The sequence below is a fragment of the Ochotona curzoniae genome, unplaced genomic scaffold (assembly GCF_017591425.1).
Source record: "Ochotona curzoniae isolate NIBS_2020 unplaced genomic scaffold, NIBS_Ocur_1.0 scaffold_3223, whole genome shotgun sequence".
Classification (NCBI taxonomy): Eukaryota; Metazoa; Chordata; class Mammalia; order Lagomorpha; family Ochotonidae; genus Ochotona; species Ochotona curzoniae.
The window spans coordinates 2,983,889-3,002,489 of NW_024467108.1; the positions used below are offsets into that span (position 1 = coordinate 2,983,889).

The 18,601-nt window shown below is 42.3% G+C and overlaps 1 protein-coding gene across 4 annotated transcripts in view; it reads right to left on the bottom strand.

Annotated features, from left to right (window-relative positions):
• Positions 1 to 410: 410 nt before the first annotated feature.
• Positions 411 to 18,601, bottom strand: part of FCHSD2 (FCH and double SH3 domains 2) — a 245,109-nt gene continuing 226,918 nt past the window's right edge. For 2 of the 4 annotated variants that reach the window (XM_040964120.1, XM_040964118.1), the window contains 7 exons: positions 13,122 to 13,256; positions 9,402 to 9,485; positions 9,104 to 9,281; positions 8,576 to 8,796; positions 7,498 to 7,627; positions 7,281 to 7,363; positions 411 to 5,094 (listed from right to left, as the gene is read on the bottom strand). In XM_040964120.1, coding sequence (XP_040820054.1) covers positions 5,011 to 5,094; positions 7,281 to 7,363; positions 7,498 to 7,627; positions 8,576 to 8,796; positions 9,104 to 9,281; positions 9,402 to 9,485; positions 13,122 to 13,256 — 915 coding nt within the window. In that variant the 3' untranslated portion in view covers positions 411 to 5,010. Of the gene's footprint in view, positions 5,095 to 6,038; positions 7,364 to 7,497; positions 7,628 to 8,575; positions 8,797 to 9,103; positions 9,282 to 9,401; positions 9,486 to 13,121; positions 13,257 to 18,601 lie in introns of those variants that run through there. The other 2 variants (XM_040964121.1, XM_040964119.1) reach the window with 2 other exon arrangements.

Below are 18,601 nucleotides of genomic sequence, written 5' to 3' on the forward strand. Positions count from 1 at the left end.
TGACTGGACAGGGCTGCAGAGCCCATCAACCCCCTTGGATCTGTCTGTCCCCTGCCTGACAGTCTTGAGGAGAGGCCTGTGATTCTAGCCTTGCCTCTAAGCTTAATGCCCACTTACATCTCCCTCTTCCATTCTGGCTCCTGAGCCTGGAGGGTTAGTGTCCCCAAAGTGTGGGACCTGCAGGAATGCAGGAGAGGGAAATGAGAGACTGGGAGACCTTAGACAAATCACCAACTTCCAGGGCCTCATGATCCTGTCCCTTCTACTGCCCCAGCCACATGACAGTTCTTTTCAGCCTCTGTTGCCTCTGTCTCCCCAAACCTCAGGCCTTGATTAGCCTGAAACCTCAGGGAGGGAGAAGTGACAGAAGCCACACTTCTGGGCCGTGGTCATTTCTCTGTCCTGGAAGGCATACACTGATTCCCCACTAGATTTGATCCCCTTGGGGATGGAGATGTGCTATAGTGTCCAGAATATGACCCATGGCAATAAACTACTAAGTGCGCAAAGAGCAACTGAATAGAGGTGGTGGCCTCAGGAATCCTGACAGTGCTGGTGGGGACCCATCAGGGAGGGTTAGTGTCCTACCATGCCTGTATAGGCTGTCTGTATGTCCCCTGTCATTGGTGTCTTGAGCATTTGTGCATGCTACTGGATCTTAGGATGTTTGTGTTCCAAATGTAGTGAGCAAGGCCTGCAAAGGTTAAGAGATGAGCCACAGTCAAGGCACACTGGAGGGACTGGGGCCCAGCTCTTTTTGCTGTGTCCCTCTGGTATCCCTGGCACAGCAAGGGTTAGTATGTGTCTGGTCCTTGGTGTCCAGGGGTGTGAGCCCTGCTCGGGAGTTAACTCTGTTGCCGTGTAGCATAAGATGTTCCAGGCGAAAATTCCCAGACCAGTGCTTGCAGAGACATCATGGTGGCAGCACAGTGTGTATTGTTTTGGTCACTGGGAGCAAGGGGTAAACAGTCCAGGAACAAGACGCTTTTTGGCATTTGTGTGGCTCTTCACAGATCAAGTAGTCACAGAGAAAACACTGGAGGAGTCTAGGAGGAAATGTATCTGGCTGTATCAAGTACTACAATTTTGAGACAGATTATAGTTCTGACTTAAAAAGTTTTGTATTCTCATTGCTTCTGTTGTGAAAAACAATTTTATAACAAAGCTAATGCAGAGGCTCAGAGCAGCTGGTTTGCCACAAGGCCACATGGAGAGAGCTCCACAGTAAACAGGCTCCCAAAGCCGAAGCTGAAGCCACAGCAGGGTTCTTTGGGCCATGGGTGAGCAACCTGGGTGTAGTCAGAGGCTGGAGGAGGAGGGCCAACTTTGTCACAGTCCAGGAGGCCAATGCCTCGAACAGTCACTGTGCTTGTCCCAGTAAGTCTGTCACTTTGCTCAAATGCTGTGACTTTTTTCAAAGCCAAGCCTATCAGAACAGGAGAGTTGGAGGAGTCCTCCCTCTTTTAAAGATGGGGTTGTGGCAGCTTAGAAGGAAAGGGTCCAGCAAGCAGTGGTAGGACTAAGGCCAGGTGACATCCTGTCAGTGTGTGCTGGGGTGGGGGAGTCAGAGAGAAGGGAACCAGCGATATGGTGTGAATCCATGGCTTGATTGTAGCCAGCTTCGTCGGGCAGAGGAGGCCAATAATTTGACACTGGGATGGGGAAAGTAACCCAACTCTGCTGCTGGTCCCAAACCAGCCTGCAGTGCCAATGTTGGTCTCTAACATGAGCAGCTTCTACACGCAGGGGAGGCACGAGATGGAAAATGACCTCTTGCTCATCCTGATTGTCTTTCGCAGGTTTATGGTAAAAAACTTCACATGCGTTCTTTCCCCTGGGCCTCCTGACAATCCCATTTGCTACTGTGTGGCTGGAGGACTAGAAAGGGTGCCAGTGCCAATCAAGGGTCCAGGAGTGTTTGTAGAGACTACCTTGTGCTATCCATTCCCTGTCATTGCCGGGTCCACAGCATTACCCACGGTTGCAGATGACAGTGCTGAAGCTCCGTCTTCCTGCCTGTCAAGTGGTGCAATCAGCATTTAACCCAGATGTTCAGGTCTGACTCCCAGGTGCATCTTGATATTGCCTGTTGCTGAGTATAAAGAGAATCCTTATGGCAGCTCATATGGCAAAATCTAACAAAGTTACATACAGAGATATATTTCTGACTCTCAAGTTTTACATTTAGGAATTTGTCAAGTATGGAATAGATTTCTATAAAAGCATGTACAAGGATGTTATTTGCAATTTTTCTAATAGCAAATGGCTGTAAACAACCTGAATACCCATCACAAAAGGAATGTTACATCCCAACTGGAGAATATAATGCAGGCTTACAATGAATGACAGAAACCCAAACATATTATGTAATCCCTCTCCTGTAAACAAGCAATGTGCACACAAATGAATTTTATACACAGAAAAATATCTGGAATATGCACTGCACATCCCCAGCTCTGGAAGGAGAGTTGCAGCCCTGGTCCTCAGGGTGGTTGGCTGGGAATGAGGGGGATTGAACCTTTACTCAGGAATTCTCTGTGCACTCCTGTGACCAATAAAATATTTTGACATAGTTCACTACTTCTGAGAGTGGGGGTTAGGACAGAGAAGAGCTCAGCAATGACCACTTCCTAGAAGGTAGCAGTCACAGCTTCCAAGGCAACCCTAGGGACCCTCCTGTGCCGTGGAGTGGCAGACTCCAAGCTCATGGTTCAGCTTGCCAGCATGTTCTGGGCCCTTCCCTACCTGCACGTTGCACAGCACTGACTTCTAGCTTTTGCTTCTGGGAAAGAATTGGAAGCAAAGGTCGTGATTTACTCATTTCCATCTCTACTACCTAGGATATGAGACTCGATGCCTCGGTGGCATCAAGGACTGCACACCACGGGTGGATGAACTTGTTTCCTGCTCTCTGCATCTGTTCAAGGGTTTAAACGAGGGTCCACAGGTGTAAGAAGCATGGTCTTTTTGGAAAAGCCTTGTTACCTGAATTTTTTTTAAAAGGAAACATAGAAATCATAATTGCATGTTTTTATTATTCAACATTTTATATATAATAAATACAAACTTTTTACAGCCACGGCAAGAAAGCGCGCCTGTAAAGAGGCCCTCTCCGAGCACTGCCTGTGCTCTGCCATGCTGGGTTACGTGTCCTGGAGGGAGGGCTTACTTTCCAAAAAGGACGCATATTTTTACAGGCTCGCTTTATTTTTTTAAAATAAAATTAGCAGCTCTTCCAAAAAGTATTTTAAAATCTAACAAAAGATTTCAAATACCGCTCTGAGGTCATGGGAAACCCAGATTCAAAGACAATTTGGCTAGCTAACAGGAAAGCACAGGACTGGGTGGCAAGAACTGCTCTGTCGAATAAGCACATGTCAGCAGACTTTAAAATCTTGAAGAACCACCCCTTAATTTCTTTTTTAAACTTAAGAATAAGTTTGATAAACACAAAAGACCTCAAATAGATCAACAGGTTAAGAAATGAAAACAACAACAACAAAAAAATCACTAAAATCATGGAGAAGATTCATCATCAGGTATTATCACTGAAGTGATCACATGACTAACTGAAAAATTGTTCCACGTTGACCTTACTTTTGGTTCAAAATCCCATGGGGACGTTTGGCGAGCATTTCAAGTTGTTTTTTTTGAAAGATTCTTAGGAGGGATGCAGTTTTCAACGGATGATTCAAGTTTTGGGCTAAATTCTGTAAATTTGATTTTTTAACAAAAATTTTTTAAAAAGTAACAGCTGAACTTCCTGTAGTCCACAGATGACACATTCCCTGCTGCACAGGGGTGAAGGGCCAGGGCCCTGGTGTGGGGCACTTGCTGCTGCATGCTCACTGGGCTGTGAAGCGTAACATTCTCGGTTCTCCCTGACAGAAGACACTCGTGTTGCCGTGTTACTCTGCAACTCTGCAGCATGGGCAATCCCGTCTTCCTTTCTCTTGCAAAGCAGGTTTCCTCCATGGGCCACAGGTTCTTCCTCCCAAAGGGATGTCAGGATAGTGGGATACAGAAGTTATATATTCCAAGAGTGTCAGCTGGTTTGGACAAGGTACAACCCAGCCATGTGGGCCAGTGCACTGGCTTGGGAATACAACAGTGCCAAGGGTCTTCCTAGTAGAAAAGCTCAATGATGGGGGTTGGTGCCTTCAATTTATCTGGGCATTCAGATTCTATAGGTGCTGGTCAGAAGAATGTATACTGCAAAATTTAGAATGAAAAATACCCAAATACAAAGAAGACATTAAATTGGCCCATTTCAGACCTGGAAGCTCCGTTTCTGCTTTTATTAGTCTATGTGATGGACAGGACGCAGCTCTTGGTTCAGCCCCTCATAATACCTCCATTAATACTAAATGAACAGCATAATATTAATGCAAAGAGGACACTGTTCTTTTAAATCTGTTAGTTGTGGAAGAGATGTGCGTTAATGCAATTGGTGCTAAAATCAGAACAGTTCGCCTTTTTTATTCTCCCAATAAATTTCACTTTCTTAGTCTGGGGACTAACTTCGGGGAGGAGCCAGCCTCTCCTGAAATCCTTTCTTATGTTTCCTTATGTAGCCAACTTGATCTGATTACTACTTAATCAGATGAGCAAAAGCCACTTGAAGAAAGATGAGAATCTGCCACATCTTTGTGGCCACAGTAATATACTGTACGAGTGCACATGATCAGTAATTCTGTGACTGTGCCCTGAACAAGGCCTGGTCTTGAGTCTCATATAAAAACGGACCACTGGTAGGCATGAGGGCTGCCCCCTCTCTGCTTCTAGGGCCCACAAGATTTGTGCTGTGGTAAGAGATGACATACAAAATGACAACAAAAAGGCACAAAATATCCAAAACATGGGAGGAGTTCTTCAGACCACCCAGTCACTTATAATCCTCCTTGTTTTCACTCTGTTCAAGAGTCATCATGCAAAGGTGCCTAAAAACAAGACTGGCCAAGCTCTCAGCCTGGCCTTGATTGTAGCAGTAACAGATGGGCAAACCCATCATCACACCAGTGTGATTTCCACATCCTCAATCTTCTCTGCTGGCCTTCGGTGGTTCTGCGTAGGTGGAGGAGGAGCTGCCCGGACCTGAGCAAGAAACAATAATGTGGACTGTCAGTTAGCTTCCTGATTGAGTGCTGTAGGTCATCTCAAATCGTAACCATCCATCTCTACCCAAACACGTGGGTTCCCTAGCTGTCTCATGCTCTTATCTAACCATCACCATTTCCCACACTGAGGAGCAACTGCTATTTTGGATGAAATGTCAAACCCATGAATCAGATTGCTGCCTAGGCTAAAAGTCCCATGGGTACTAGATTCGCTGTAGTCCTAACATCCTTCTCAAGCCTGGGCTGGGAGTAAGAGAAAGAAATGTTCAGGCAAGAAAGCCTCAGCTTGTCTCACAGGGGAGGTGGTCTGGGATTAGTATATGAGAACATCAGTGAGCCATGGTAAGAAATATGTTCTTTATTCTGTAAGCAAATAGGAGCTCCTGGTGACTTTAATCAGTATCAGACTTGGGTAAAGATGACTCAAGTAACAGTTTGGAGAAAAGATCAGAGGTGGGAAAGAGTACAGGCAGGATGACAAATCAGATGTTTAGAATCATCCGGATGAGAGGTGACATGAGTTTGAACTAAGGCACCAGTAGTGGGGGTGGTAAAGAAATGAACAGACTTGAGAGCTGTCTCTAAGGCAAACCCAGCAGAATTTGATAGCTATCCTATGCCAGATCTGAAGCTAGAGGGACCCTGGCACAGTAGCCCAGTTGCTTAAGTCCTTGTCTTACATGTACCAGGATCCCATATGAGCAGTTTGTGTCCTGACTGTTCTCCCCGCTTGTGGCCTGGGAAAGCAGCTGAGGATGTCCCAAAGCCTTGGGACCCTGCACTCATGCGGGGAGACCTGAAAAAAATCTCCTGGCTCCTGGCTTTGTATCAACTCAGCTCCAGATCAGCTCAGCTCCAGCTGTTGTGGTTACTTGGGGAGTGAACCAGTAGATGAAAGATCTTTATCTCTGCTTCTTCTTCTCTCTGTAAATCTGACTTTCCAATAAAAAAAATATTTTTTAAAGAGTGATGGCTGGCCAAAGCACAGGTAATGGTAGGGGTTCCAATACAGGTAATGTGGGAGAAACAGCATATCTGCAAGGGAAGATATTCAACACACTTTACAGGGTTTTGGAGGTATGGAACTTAGATCCTGAGACATAGAGCCCAGGGAAAAGGCTGCACGGATAGTTATAGATCTGTGAGTTATGGGAACATAAATGGTTGTCAGAGCTGTGGGGATAGATGAAATCACGCAGGAAGAGTGCATTCAGTGTCTCCTTGAGTACGGCCCAGGGACAGAACTATGAGAAGTACTACAGACATGGAGAAGCCAGGAGTCTGCAAAATCCGCAGAAAGGAAAGGCCTGAGAGGTAGAAAGCAAGATAGGAAAGTATAGGGAAGCAAATAAATCACTCTAGTTCTCTCCACTTCTAGTCCACTTACCAGCCAGTGCTAACATAATCTATTGCTTGCAGTCATCTACCACTTAGCTGCCATGGCAGTGTTAAAAATGCAAAGCCAGTCACCTTGCAATGGTTTCCTATCACATTTAGGGTCAAGACTCAAGTCCAAACAAGGTACTCAGGGCTATTCTGCTGAATGGAGGAAGGTAAAGGAAGCCAGCGGTTTGGAGAATGGTGTCAAATACAGATGAACAGTCAAGTAAATTAACATGGGAGACATCTTCTGGATTACCAAAGTGAAAGCTTTGACCCTGGAGTGGGTGATGGCGTAGGATCACGGTAGCACTGGCATCAAGAATGGGCAGAAGGAACTAGCTGTCTGATTATATTTTCCCTGAGAACAGGAGCTTTCTGAGGTGATGAAGTGTACCCTATTTCATTTCAGTGACTCTCAAAAAAGCAAATATGGGCCTGGGAATTAGGTTTTCAACAAAACTTGCTAAAAGAAAAGTGCTTCTGTTTAGAGCTTCTCTTTATGTTCTGAGGCCTTGTTCTAATGTAAATACACGTTTGTGGCTGTCCTCCTGCCATCCTGCCATGGCTCAGCGAGAAAAGCTCCAGTACAGACTAAACATTCCAGGATGAACTGGTTTTATAGCCTTCCTTTCCAATAGCTCTTTTCACATTCCCAAACCCATCTCACCCTTGCTTGGCAGAGTCAGTAACAACACAGAGAGACCCCAGGGGAACATTAATTTCTAACTGTCCATTTGAAGAAACTCTGTATTCTGTCACTTTGACAGATAGGGGACTTACAGGTCGCAGTTTGCCATATGAGGTCTCTGGAGTGTGCCTGGATGCCTGTGAGAATCCTGGTGATTCTGCATGGGGGCTGTTTTCTAAGGAAGAGAATCAAAGCAGCTCATTCTGTTTGTGTTGCTCAGCAATAAAAATGCTAATACAGTTCTGTGTGTGAATACATGGATTTCTGAGGTGAAAATGGATTGAGACCCATGCCAGGAAAAACCCTTACCATTTGCTGAAGGAGACCGAGGAAAGTACTGGGAACCCCTCTTGTCTGGGCTGGGGTATGGGCTGCTGGGAGGCTGGTCATACAGTGGCAGTGGAGGCAGCGAGGTGTGCGGCTTGGGGGAAGGAGAGATCTGCAGCAGAAGGAGGGATGGTTACCACGGACATGTCTCCCCTTCAAGAAAGCTGACTGATTCTCTGCTTTGTACACATTCCCTTTCCCCAGAGGGGATTGTGAAAACTTGCCAGCCTCCTAAGAAGCAAGTGGGTTTAAAAGAACTACCCCAAAGTTCTTTTGGGTTGCACTTAACTTTTTCCTCTTCCAGATTTTATTATGCTACTGATTTGAGTTTATGCTAGACAGCTACCAAGTCACATTATTTTCTACGTTTCTGTTGAAAACTTGCCAAAACTCAATTCAGTAAACCCAAAGAAGAACAAAAAAGAGGACAGTTTTTTTTTTTTCCTTGGGGGGCAGGGAAGCAATGGAGATAAGATAATTGGCTGAGTTTTTATTTTAAATGTCAGGCTAAATGGTCACAATCACCAGTGCAACTATGTAGGCAAACTCATTTCTTATTCCTCTTTGTGTCAGGCATGCTGTAACAGAATCCCCGAGAGGACAAACCAAACTGATTTCAAATCAGTTTCCTGTAAGGCAAGTTTCCCTCTGATGACAGTATCCCTGAATGTGGTAGGCAGGCAGTGAGCTAGGGAGGCAGGTTCTGAGAGTGTGGGAGAGAAAGCGCCAGCTAATTGTTGTCCTACATAAAACAACTACAGATACAACATATTCCCTCTCTGGTATTGTTTCCTCTCACCAAACCAATCTTTAGCATATCATACACAATTTAGCATTTTTGTTAGCCAGTTCAGAGAAAAGAACATGGGAGAGAATGGAGGTATAACTGGCCATATTCCAAGAGGACTCCCCAAATTTGGTTTTGCAGGCACCTTCAGTCGAGGACTAGGGTGAAAGAGTGAGACAGAGACCAGGCCCTCTTTGGCCTTAGATCAACAGATTCCCTGGAGTCAGTTTCTTTACACATCTTTTAATTTAGCCTTCCTCCCCTCTCCTGTACCTGAATCTCTTTCATCCAGGGAGTGTCACCATTTTCTGAGGCTGAAAGTTCTTCTACCAGCACCGATGGGAAAACTCCAATCCTTCCACTGAATTCCCCTTCCCAAAAGCCATCATCATCTTGGTTTTCTTTGTTCACGATGCGAATGATAGCCCCCTCAGGAAAAGACAGCTCATCATCTGTCTGGCCCTCATAATCATAAAGTGCTTTCACAAAACAGACTAGGGAACAAGAAAGAAAAACATATGGTAAGAACATAGACATAAAGGTGGCTTCTGTAACCACCCCATTGCTCACATGATAACCAAAAGGGCCCTACACATAAGAGCAGTAAGCTGTACTTCCTTACACACTGAGGACCAACTCTAAGGTTCCAGTGTATAGGATTAACATAACCAAATACAAGAAAACATTTCTAGCATAGGACAGCAATAAACTTGTGCTCTTTAACCTGCTGAAGGCTTACACTAGTGTATTACAATTCGAGTCCAATGTGACCAAATAAAGAGTGCCGTGCTCAGTCTTTACCACTGGCATCTCCGTTGAGGCTGCCTGAGATGAGTTCTGCTTCTGTGGAATTGCTGGATGTGTGGGACCGACTGTCCAAAGCGGCCAAGGACTGCAGCATGCTCAGCAGGCTGTTCGAGGTGGGGAACTGTAGGTACTTTTCTGGCACATAACCCACTTGGCCAACTTTATTTCGAGCCTGGGTAAAAGATATGTCATGAGACAGGTTTATATACACAAACTGAATAGCGAATGGCAAGAACCAAAACAAACTCCTAGAAATGTCACAAGAAGGGGCGATATGAGCAAAGGAATATACCTTTACCCAGTCTTCCATATCTCCATCTTCAATCACTTCTAACACCTCATGTTCCTCAATGGTCAACTCATCTGGTTGAGACGCCTGCAGTGTAGGATGGTCATGGACAAAATTAAAAAGGTTAGATAAGGAGCAGGTGTGTGCTGATTATAACAAAAACGGGATCAGAATACTGAAATGATTTTGAAAAGCAGAAAAAGTTAAATGCTGTAAAACTATCATAATGAAGTGAAGTTTTACTTTCAAAAAACAAAAATAAAATCACAACAAAAACTGGAGAGACTGAATCCTCAAGAGGCAGCTGGGTTCAGTGAATACAGCACCATGATGAAATAGAGAGAACGTGGGTTCCAGCTCATGTATCTATTGGCAAATTACTCAACTTGATGCCTTTTTTTCCTCAAATGACCATCCTGCCACCCCTGGAGGATGGAGGAAGCCAATGGGGGATGCAAGCACAGAGCTGTGATGACATTGGCAGCACAGGCGAAAAAGAAGGCACGGAGTTGGAACTGTGAGAGGGGCTTCCATGGAGCCTCAAGCTGTGAAATGCAAAGAACTATGTACATGGGTTAGATGACAGATTGAGCTTAGCCTAGGACTGATCTGGAATCATTGTAAAATGCTGGTCAAAAGAGGAAAATGATTGAATGTAATCATGGTTTGGATTTATTATGCTCTGAGTTTACTTTGGAGATGGGCTTATTTATACACACATTATAATGGCATTCTTATCCCTGACAGCAGGAATCTGCTAGCATCAACCATCTAGAGACTGCCCATGAGATATCACCAAACCTGAGAAGAAACTGTCAGAGGCTAGGCAGAGAGGCCAAAGAATCTGTTAAGTTTTGCTTCCTAAGGAAATATCCACATCACTTGTTACAGGCAGACACTGGATAGTATCGGGGGCTCTTTGGTAAATGATGCTCTTAACAAGTCTACTCCAAGTTACACAATCAAAAATAAGACAATAAATTGCTTCTAAGATTCACTTCATCATCATTAAAACATTTACTCAAAATCTAGATTCTGGATGAAGCCTAAGGCTGTCAAATTAGAATATGTCAGGACCAGATGGTTAAGTTAATTACCTCTGATCTAAAAATATGAGGGAGAATAAAAAATCTGTTTACTTACTCTTGACAGATTTTCCTGTGGAATTTCTTTGCTACTGTAAAACCACACTCTGCCTTGTTATAGACCAGCAAAAGGCAGTTTGTTTTCCAAATTGCACAAAAGTTTTAAAAAGAGTATCAACATGACTAGACTTTAATGTGTATGAGAGCAAAGTGAGGGGGGCAGAAGACCTTTAAATACATCACTGTCCTCGTAAGAAGTCACAGAGGGTCCATGAATTTTGTTCAGTGTAAGCAGACCCCGGGCTTGACTGTACCATTCTCATGCATTATGATTAATTATTCCACTTAACAAGGTTGAGTCCTCTGGATGACAATAAACATCTACAGAGTTGGGTCTTCAGGAGTCTTCTGATTCTCCCGACCCAACAACTCCCACTCCTTGTTCTCTGAGTAAACCTGGCCTCTATGTGTCTACCAGGTTGTCCCTCTTATCCAGCATATTTTCTCCCTTTTTCCTGTAGGATGAGTGGATAATATTACCATGGGATAAATCCAGCTTCAGTTTGTTTATTTGGGAAAGTGACTATAAAATATCTTTGAGTCTCAATTTTCTTTTTTGTTTTTCTTAAAATATAAGTTCCATTAAGGTAGATCATCTGGGGGAGGGGTTTTGTAATGAACAATGTTACATCAGCAGCCTAGAAAAGAACATAGCACTAGTACATGGAAGGTGTTCAAATATTTGTCGAACAAATAACTAGTCTGATAATATTGTACAGGGTTTATTTTAAATTGAGAGGTAGAGAAAGAGAGAGATCCCATCCACTAATTCACTTCCCAAATGTCTACAATGGTAAGGGCTGGGCAAGGTCAGAGCCAGATTTCCCAATAACCTAAGCCACCATCACTGTCTTCCACAATAGCAGGGGCTTGAATCAGGAGCTAGAACGGGGCACCAAACCCAGGTATCTACCAATATGGTATATGGGTATCTTCACCTTAACTTGTAAAGGCCAAATACCCATCCCTCCCCACTTAACAGGTCATTGAAAGGTTAGAAATAAACGATGAATAGAAGCTATTATTATGTATGAATTGAGATGCAGCACATGGCTTCCCAGACCACCCAATGTAAGCTAGTTGCTTCCTCCTCCTCTTGTTCTTACAAGGTTTCACACATCCCTCTGACACTATCACAACACTCTTGATAGTCATTGATTCCTGTTGACCATGGAAAGGGTGCTGCAAGAGCAACCATATGAAATCAGGAAGCAGTCTAGTGCTTTTGATGACTAGGCAGCAAGAGTGGTAAATGGGTAGTTAGGGGTACAGCATGGTCAGAGATGAACCTAGGGAGACTAGAGGGACCAGATCAGGTACATTACAGACCACAGAGAGTTCTGTGGGCTTTTCCTACACGAGATTGAAAGCTTAAAGAGGATCTTAGAAGGGGGAATAAAATAACATCCCATATGTGTTAAAGATAATTCTGGCTGCAGTATATAAAATGGGCTATTGAGAGACAAATATGGAGGAGAAAGACCAATTATAAGGTCCTTCTGCCCTGCTTGACATTTGTCAAAGCAATGGCCTAGAACAAGGTAGTAGCCATATCAGTGGTAAAGGTGGGTCTTGCACAATGGCTCAGTGGCTAAATTCTTGTCCTGCAAATGCGGGTGTCTCATACGGTCACGGGTTCCTATCCCAGCTGCTCCACTGCCCATCCAGCTCCCTGCATGTAGCCTGGGAAAACAGTTGAGGATGGCCCAGAGCCTTAGGACCCTGCATCCATGTGGGAGAATAGGAAGAAGCTCCTGGAATCGGATCGACTCGGCTCCAGCCATTACAGACCCTTGGGAGTGAACCAGTGGATGGAAGATCTTTGTCTCTCCTTTTCTTTGTAAATCTGCCTTGTGAATAAAAATAAATAAATCTTTAAAAAAAAGGTAAAAGTTAAGACATTCAAGACATGTTTTGGAGGTAGACTAATTAGGACTGGCTGAGGAGACTTAGGGAAAGGGGCAAATTAGGGCAGTGAAACACAATTTACTTTGAATAAAATGTTAACTGGATACTTGAGTAGGGGTGACAAAGATTAAGAACTATTAAACCAACTTAGGTTTGGAAATTCTGTACCTGTTTATCTGGATCCCTGCTTAACATGCATAACAAGAATTGGCTATATAAGGCTGAAGAAAAGTGAAGTTCAATTGCTTTGTAAAATAATTCTCCTTTATTATCAATTTGAGGATCATCCTAAGGAGTGTCTACATGCCAACCAGGCAAAAGATCAAGATGGGATGTCTATTTCCTAAAAATTCACTAGATGCCAGGTATTATACTGAGCAATTTGCTATGAACATAATAGCATTAAATTTTCACTTCATCCCTATGATATTGATAAAGAAACTGAGGCTCACAGAAAGTAAGGGACAAGTGACAGATTATAGCCCATAAACAGCGGTGACAGTATCTTAAGCTGGACAGTTTGAAGTTAGAGCCTTTTCACTATTGTATTATGTTGCCTCTGACACTAACTGAATATCTGAATATCAAGTGTATGTTACAAACAGTATGAACTACTGGGCAGATCCAGTTACATGTACTCTCAGTAGTAATATGTTAGAAATATACAAACCTTGTAGGAATAAACAACTTTGCAGGTAAGTGGGTAATTTCTTAAGGTGCCAGAAGGGCTGGAACTGCTGTCATCAAAAACATCCATGTTGTCTTCAAACTCTTCTCCTTCTTCTCTTTCGGAGTCTGCATTCAGCTAGAAAAATTTAGAAGCCAACAGCTGGTTTGCTTACTTTAAGAGAACAGTTGGAATAGGAAAAATCTTTAACATCTGATTATTTTAAAATGCTAATCTATTCAATGGCAGTAACTATCTGTTCTCATTTGCTTTTCTCGTGTTCTGAAAGCACAGAGCTTGCTTTACAATCAAATGTAAAACATCTTTCAAATGGGTACATAAAACATATTCATCAGTATCCATTTTCAGAAGGCTTCCCATCATTTTAAACTGATCTTATTAGGAAATCCTAAAAGGTTTTCTAATTTCTACCAAGAATGAAGAGAAACAGACTTTCATCCATGGCTGGGAGAACCATTAATCCACACATCCTTCTTGGAAAAATAACCTGTTTAAAACTAAAACATCCCACTTGATCTAATAATTCTATTTCTGTAAATCCATTATGGAAAGCAAAGTGAGCCAGATATAAATCCATATTCTAAAATAGTTACTGTAACTTCACTCACAATGGCAAAAGCCTGGAAACAACCTGTATGTCCATCAATGGAGGAAGGTTTGAATAAATTGTATTGTATATTTATATCATAGGTGAATAACAATTACTAAAAATGACTTTGGGAAAAAAGTTGAAGAATAAATCCTCATATAGATTGTTCAATGATTTCACAAGAGTGTCAAGACCATTCATTAGGGGAAGAAGACCTTTTCAATAACCGCTGCTGCAAAATCTAGATTTACACACGTGAAAGAATGAAGCTGGAGCACTGCTCATTCAGAAGTGAACTAAGGGCCCGGCGTGGTAGATTACAGCTAAAGTCTTTGCCTTGCATGTGCTGGGATCCCATATGGCCGCCAGTTCTAATCTTGGCAGTCTCGCTTCCCATCCAGCTCCCTGCTTGCGGCCAGCAAGCCAGTGGAGGATGGCCCAAAGCCTTGGGACCCTGCACCCATGTGTGACACCTAGAGGAAGTTCTGGCTCCTGACTTCAGATTGGCTCAGCAGTAGCTGCTGCAGCCACTTGGAGAGTGAATCAGTGGATGGAAGATCTTCCTCTCTCTGTGTCTCCTCCTCTCTGTGTATCTGACTTTGCAATAAAAATAAACAAAAAATAAAAGAACTAAATGGATCAAAGATCTGAACATAAGGGCTAAAACTACAGAAGTCTTGGAATAAAACAAAGGAGGAAAGCTTCATGACACTGGGTCTGGCAATGACACTAAAAGTCTAGGCAACAACAACAACAAAAATGTACGTTGAACTTTATCAAAATTAAATATTTTTGTGTATCAGAGGATAACAAGATGACAAGAGACAAGAAAACCCAGAAAATGGGAGACAATATTTGTAAGTTACTTTTCTAATTAGAGAATAATACATAGGTATATAAATAATGCCTAAAAGTCAACAAAAACAATGTAATTTTAAAAAATGGGCAAAGGATTTAAATAGATGTTCATCCAAAGCAGATATATGTACATGGTCAATAAACACATGAAAATATACCTGTCATCATTAATGAAAACAAAAAATATCACCCAATAGCTATTAGGATGACTATTAAAAAAGCAAAGAGAAAATGGTAACTATTGGCAATGCTGTAGAAAATCAGAACCCTTATCTGCTGGAAATATGATACAGCTGCTATAAAAAATAGTATGGTGCTTCCTCAATCAAAGAAACACAGAATTAATCATGTAATTCAGTAACTTCACTTCTGGGTATATGGTCAAAAGAACTGAAAGCATGGACTTGAATAGATATTTGTAAGCCAATGTTTATAGCGGTGCTGTTTACAGTAGCCAAAAGGGAAAAGTAACCCTAGTGTTTACAAACAGATGAGTGGATAAATGAAATAGGGCATGTGTGTATACATACAGATGAAATGCTATACACACATGTTATCAGTCTTAAAAAGGAGAAAATTCTATCCATTGCTATAACATGAATAATCAACTTCGAGGACATTATGTTAGGTTCAGAACGTCACAAAAAGACAAGTACTGTGATTCTACATGTGTGAGATTCCTAGAATAGCCAAATTCAGCGTCACAAAGTAAAATGGTCATTGTCAGGAGATGGTGGTGAGTAATGGGAAATTACTGTTTACTTGGTACAGATTCACTTCTGCAAGACAAAAAGATTTCTGTACATGGATAGTGAGAATGACTCCATAACATGAATATACTTAGTGACACTGAACTGCATAATAAAATGGCAAACCGTTATATTTTACCCAGCCCCTTCCCCTGCCAACATGCACATGACAGGCACAATCCCTTCTGAAATATAACATAAAACATAAGGAAGATAATGTTTTTAAGGCATATTACCCATATCACAGCTGAAAGACATTTATTAATTAAAATGAAATTGATGGTGAAAAAGAAGAGTTAGATCCACCTGTGTTTTTCTAGAACACTGACTGTGATACCCTAAATAGAACTAATACATTTATATTAGTATGGGCATCTGACAGGGGGAGGCAGAGTAAGAACAAAGACTGACAATAGGGGAAATGACTGACGTGTTTTTACAAACTTATGAACTCACTGAACTATTAAAATAAGTATATTTTACTTTTGAAACAAAAAATTCAGTCAGGAAAAAAAATCTCAAAATCTGTTTCTTGTTATATCTAAGCACTTATTTGTCTCCCTCACTCCTCATTTAATCATACAGAGTCATCAGTGCTTGCACACTGGATTACAAGGACTGGATGGGTTTGAGCCTCACATTAAAACATTCATTGAAGTATCAAATAGCGACCACATGTTGAACACTGTGTTAGCCTCTTTGATAGGTGAAAAATGAGCTGCTCTCTGTTCACAATCTGAGGGCAGCACGACCTCAATGAAATGCTAAGTGCAGGGTCCCTGTGAAGGTGGACAAGGCAACTAGAGAGGTGAGGCAGCAATCTCCTGGTACATAGTCAAAAAGCAGAGGCTGCCTATATCATCCAAAGTTTCAGTTTTCAAAACTTATGGGTTTTTTTTTTGAGTAATTGTCACTAATATCTTAAATTAATTTCTATTGTAACTGCTACTGTGCTAATAAGATTCTATAGCATTGTGGAGCTTCCAAAAGAAGCCATTTACATTTTATTAGCCACATTTATTACTTCTACCCAAAGCCCCTGCAGTATTCTTAACTTGTAACTATTATGAAAAATTCTCCACAGTTCAGTGAGGTTATCTTGTGCATTATCTTTTTTTTTTTTTTAAGATTTACTTGAAAGTCAGGGTTACAGAGAGGAAGTAGTACAAGGAGAGATATATTCTGTCTATTGGTGAACTCCCTAGAATGGCTGGGGCTGGGCCAGAGCAAAGCCAGGAATGAGAGGCTTCATCTGGGTGTCCTAAGTGGGTATAGGGAGTTTGGGTCATGCTCTAATGATTTTCTTAGGCAATCAACAGAGTTAGATCAGAAGTGGAACAGCCAGATGTGATCTGGCATCCTATGGGATGCTGGCATGCAGACAGTGGCTTTACGTGCTATGCCACAATGTTGGCCTCATGTCCCATCTTAAACTAACCATCCATGCTCAGTCTGGTTAGTGGCAAAATAGATTCACATTTCAACTCCCCTATTCTTAAATTTTCTTAAAATCTACTGTTTTCCAATGAAGCATCGTGTCACATAAAAGATAAGGATGACATTCTAGACATTGTCACAAATCTAACTTTAAATGCATTGCTATATATTTAGAAGATGTTGTTTTCATTTTCTAGGAAAGGTTAGACATTTAAAAAAATGTGGGTATTATAAAAAAAATAAAACTTGTGTATTTATAAAAATGTAGGCAGAACAGTTTCCAAAAATACATATACATGGAATGTTATCATGTACTGTGCTTTGGCACTGGGAATCCATCCAAGGCACTTTATCTTGGCAATACTGGTTGATAATGCAGATTCCTTTTATCTTGAGCTCGTTTTTTTTCTCCTGGAAAGGAATTACAGGGCTCACTGCCGTGTGCATCTGCATGGCTCCAGCAGCTCTAGTGTGTCATCATAGAACCACCTCGCTCTTTTTCTTCGTCCACTCCTGAAACCAAATTGCCACAAGCCTTCTTGACCCACTATTTCTAAAATCACGTTCTTCTGTTTCTAATACTGCTCTCAACCTGTTTTAATCCTTTCATTTGGCTGAACTTCAATTAAAACTATTCTTTGTAACTGTGCTAATATTTTTGATTCTTCTAATACTATAAAATGCTTACACTCTTATTCCAAAGAAGTACCTTTTTCAGTTGTTTTCAGCAACCATTTTTTGTGCTCAGCAGAATAAGCTCTGAAGGCTTCTTTAATTCTGAGGCGCTGTCATGAAGAGGGTGAGGGGTAGCGACGGTGGGTCCCAGACCCGCCAAACCCAGGCTGAATGCTGACTGCTGCTATTCTGTCAACTGGCTTTGGGAAAGTTAAATGCCATCAACTTAAATGCCATCACCTCATTTCCCTAATGAAGATAACTATTTCTTCACAAGGTTGCCATAAAGATTAGGCCCAGCAATGTGGCCTAGAGGCTAAAGTCCTCGCCTTGAATGCACCGGGATCCCATATGGGCGCCGGTTCTAATCCCAGCAGCTCCACTTCCCATCCAGCTCCCTGCTTGTGGCCTGGGAAAGCAGTAGAGGATGGCCCAAAGCTTTGGGATCCTGCACCCTGTGGGAGACCTGGAAGAAATTCCTGGCTCCTGGCTTCGGATCGGCATAGCATTGGCCATTGCGCTCACTTGGGGAGTGAATCATCAGACGGAAGATCTTCCTCTCTGTCTCTCCTCCTCTCTGTATATCTGACTTTCCAATAAATAAATAAATCTTAAAAAAAAGGATTAAATGAAGTATTAAGTTTAAACCCCAGAAAGTATAGAAAGAATTATCAGATTTTGTTGCTTTTACAAGGAAGAGAGAATCTAGATAAACAATCTAGTGACAGCTAAGATGGAGGAAGACAGCTCCAGGGGATTGATGTGGACAGCCTCTGAACTCCACCTTGGCAGAGAGGGCCATCCCCGAGACATTATTCCAAGCACAGTAAGTTTATTATAAAATGTGGTGCTATACCGCAGCCAAGCTTTGGCAGTTAATACCTAGGCAAACAGAGACTCTAAGGTGGACTATGTCAGCCAGTAGATTTTGGAGAGATTTCATCGTGATTGTAGATGTAAGATCAGCAGCATCCAGAACTGCTGAACTGTCAAAACCATCTGAGTAGGACCCATAGAGCATGCCCTATACTGGGGACCCTGGGATGGTTGGAAGGCTGAGTATGGCTTCTCCTCTTACCTCGCTCCTCCCCCGAGATAAGGAAGGAAAAAAGAATATGGAAACAATGGTTTCTCCCACTTTCCTCTAGCTCTTG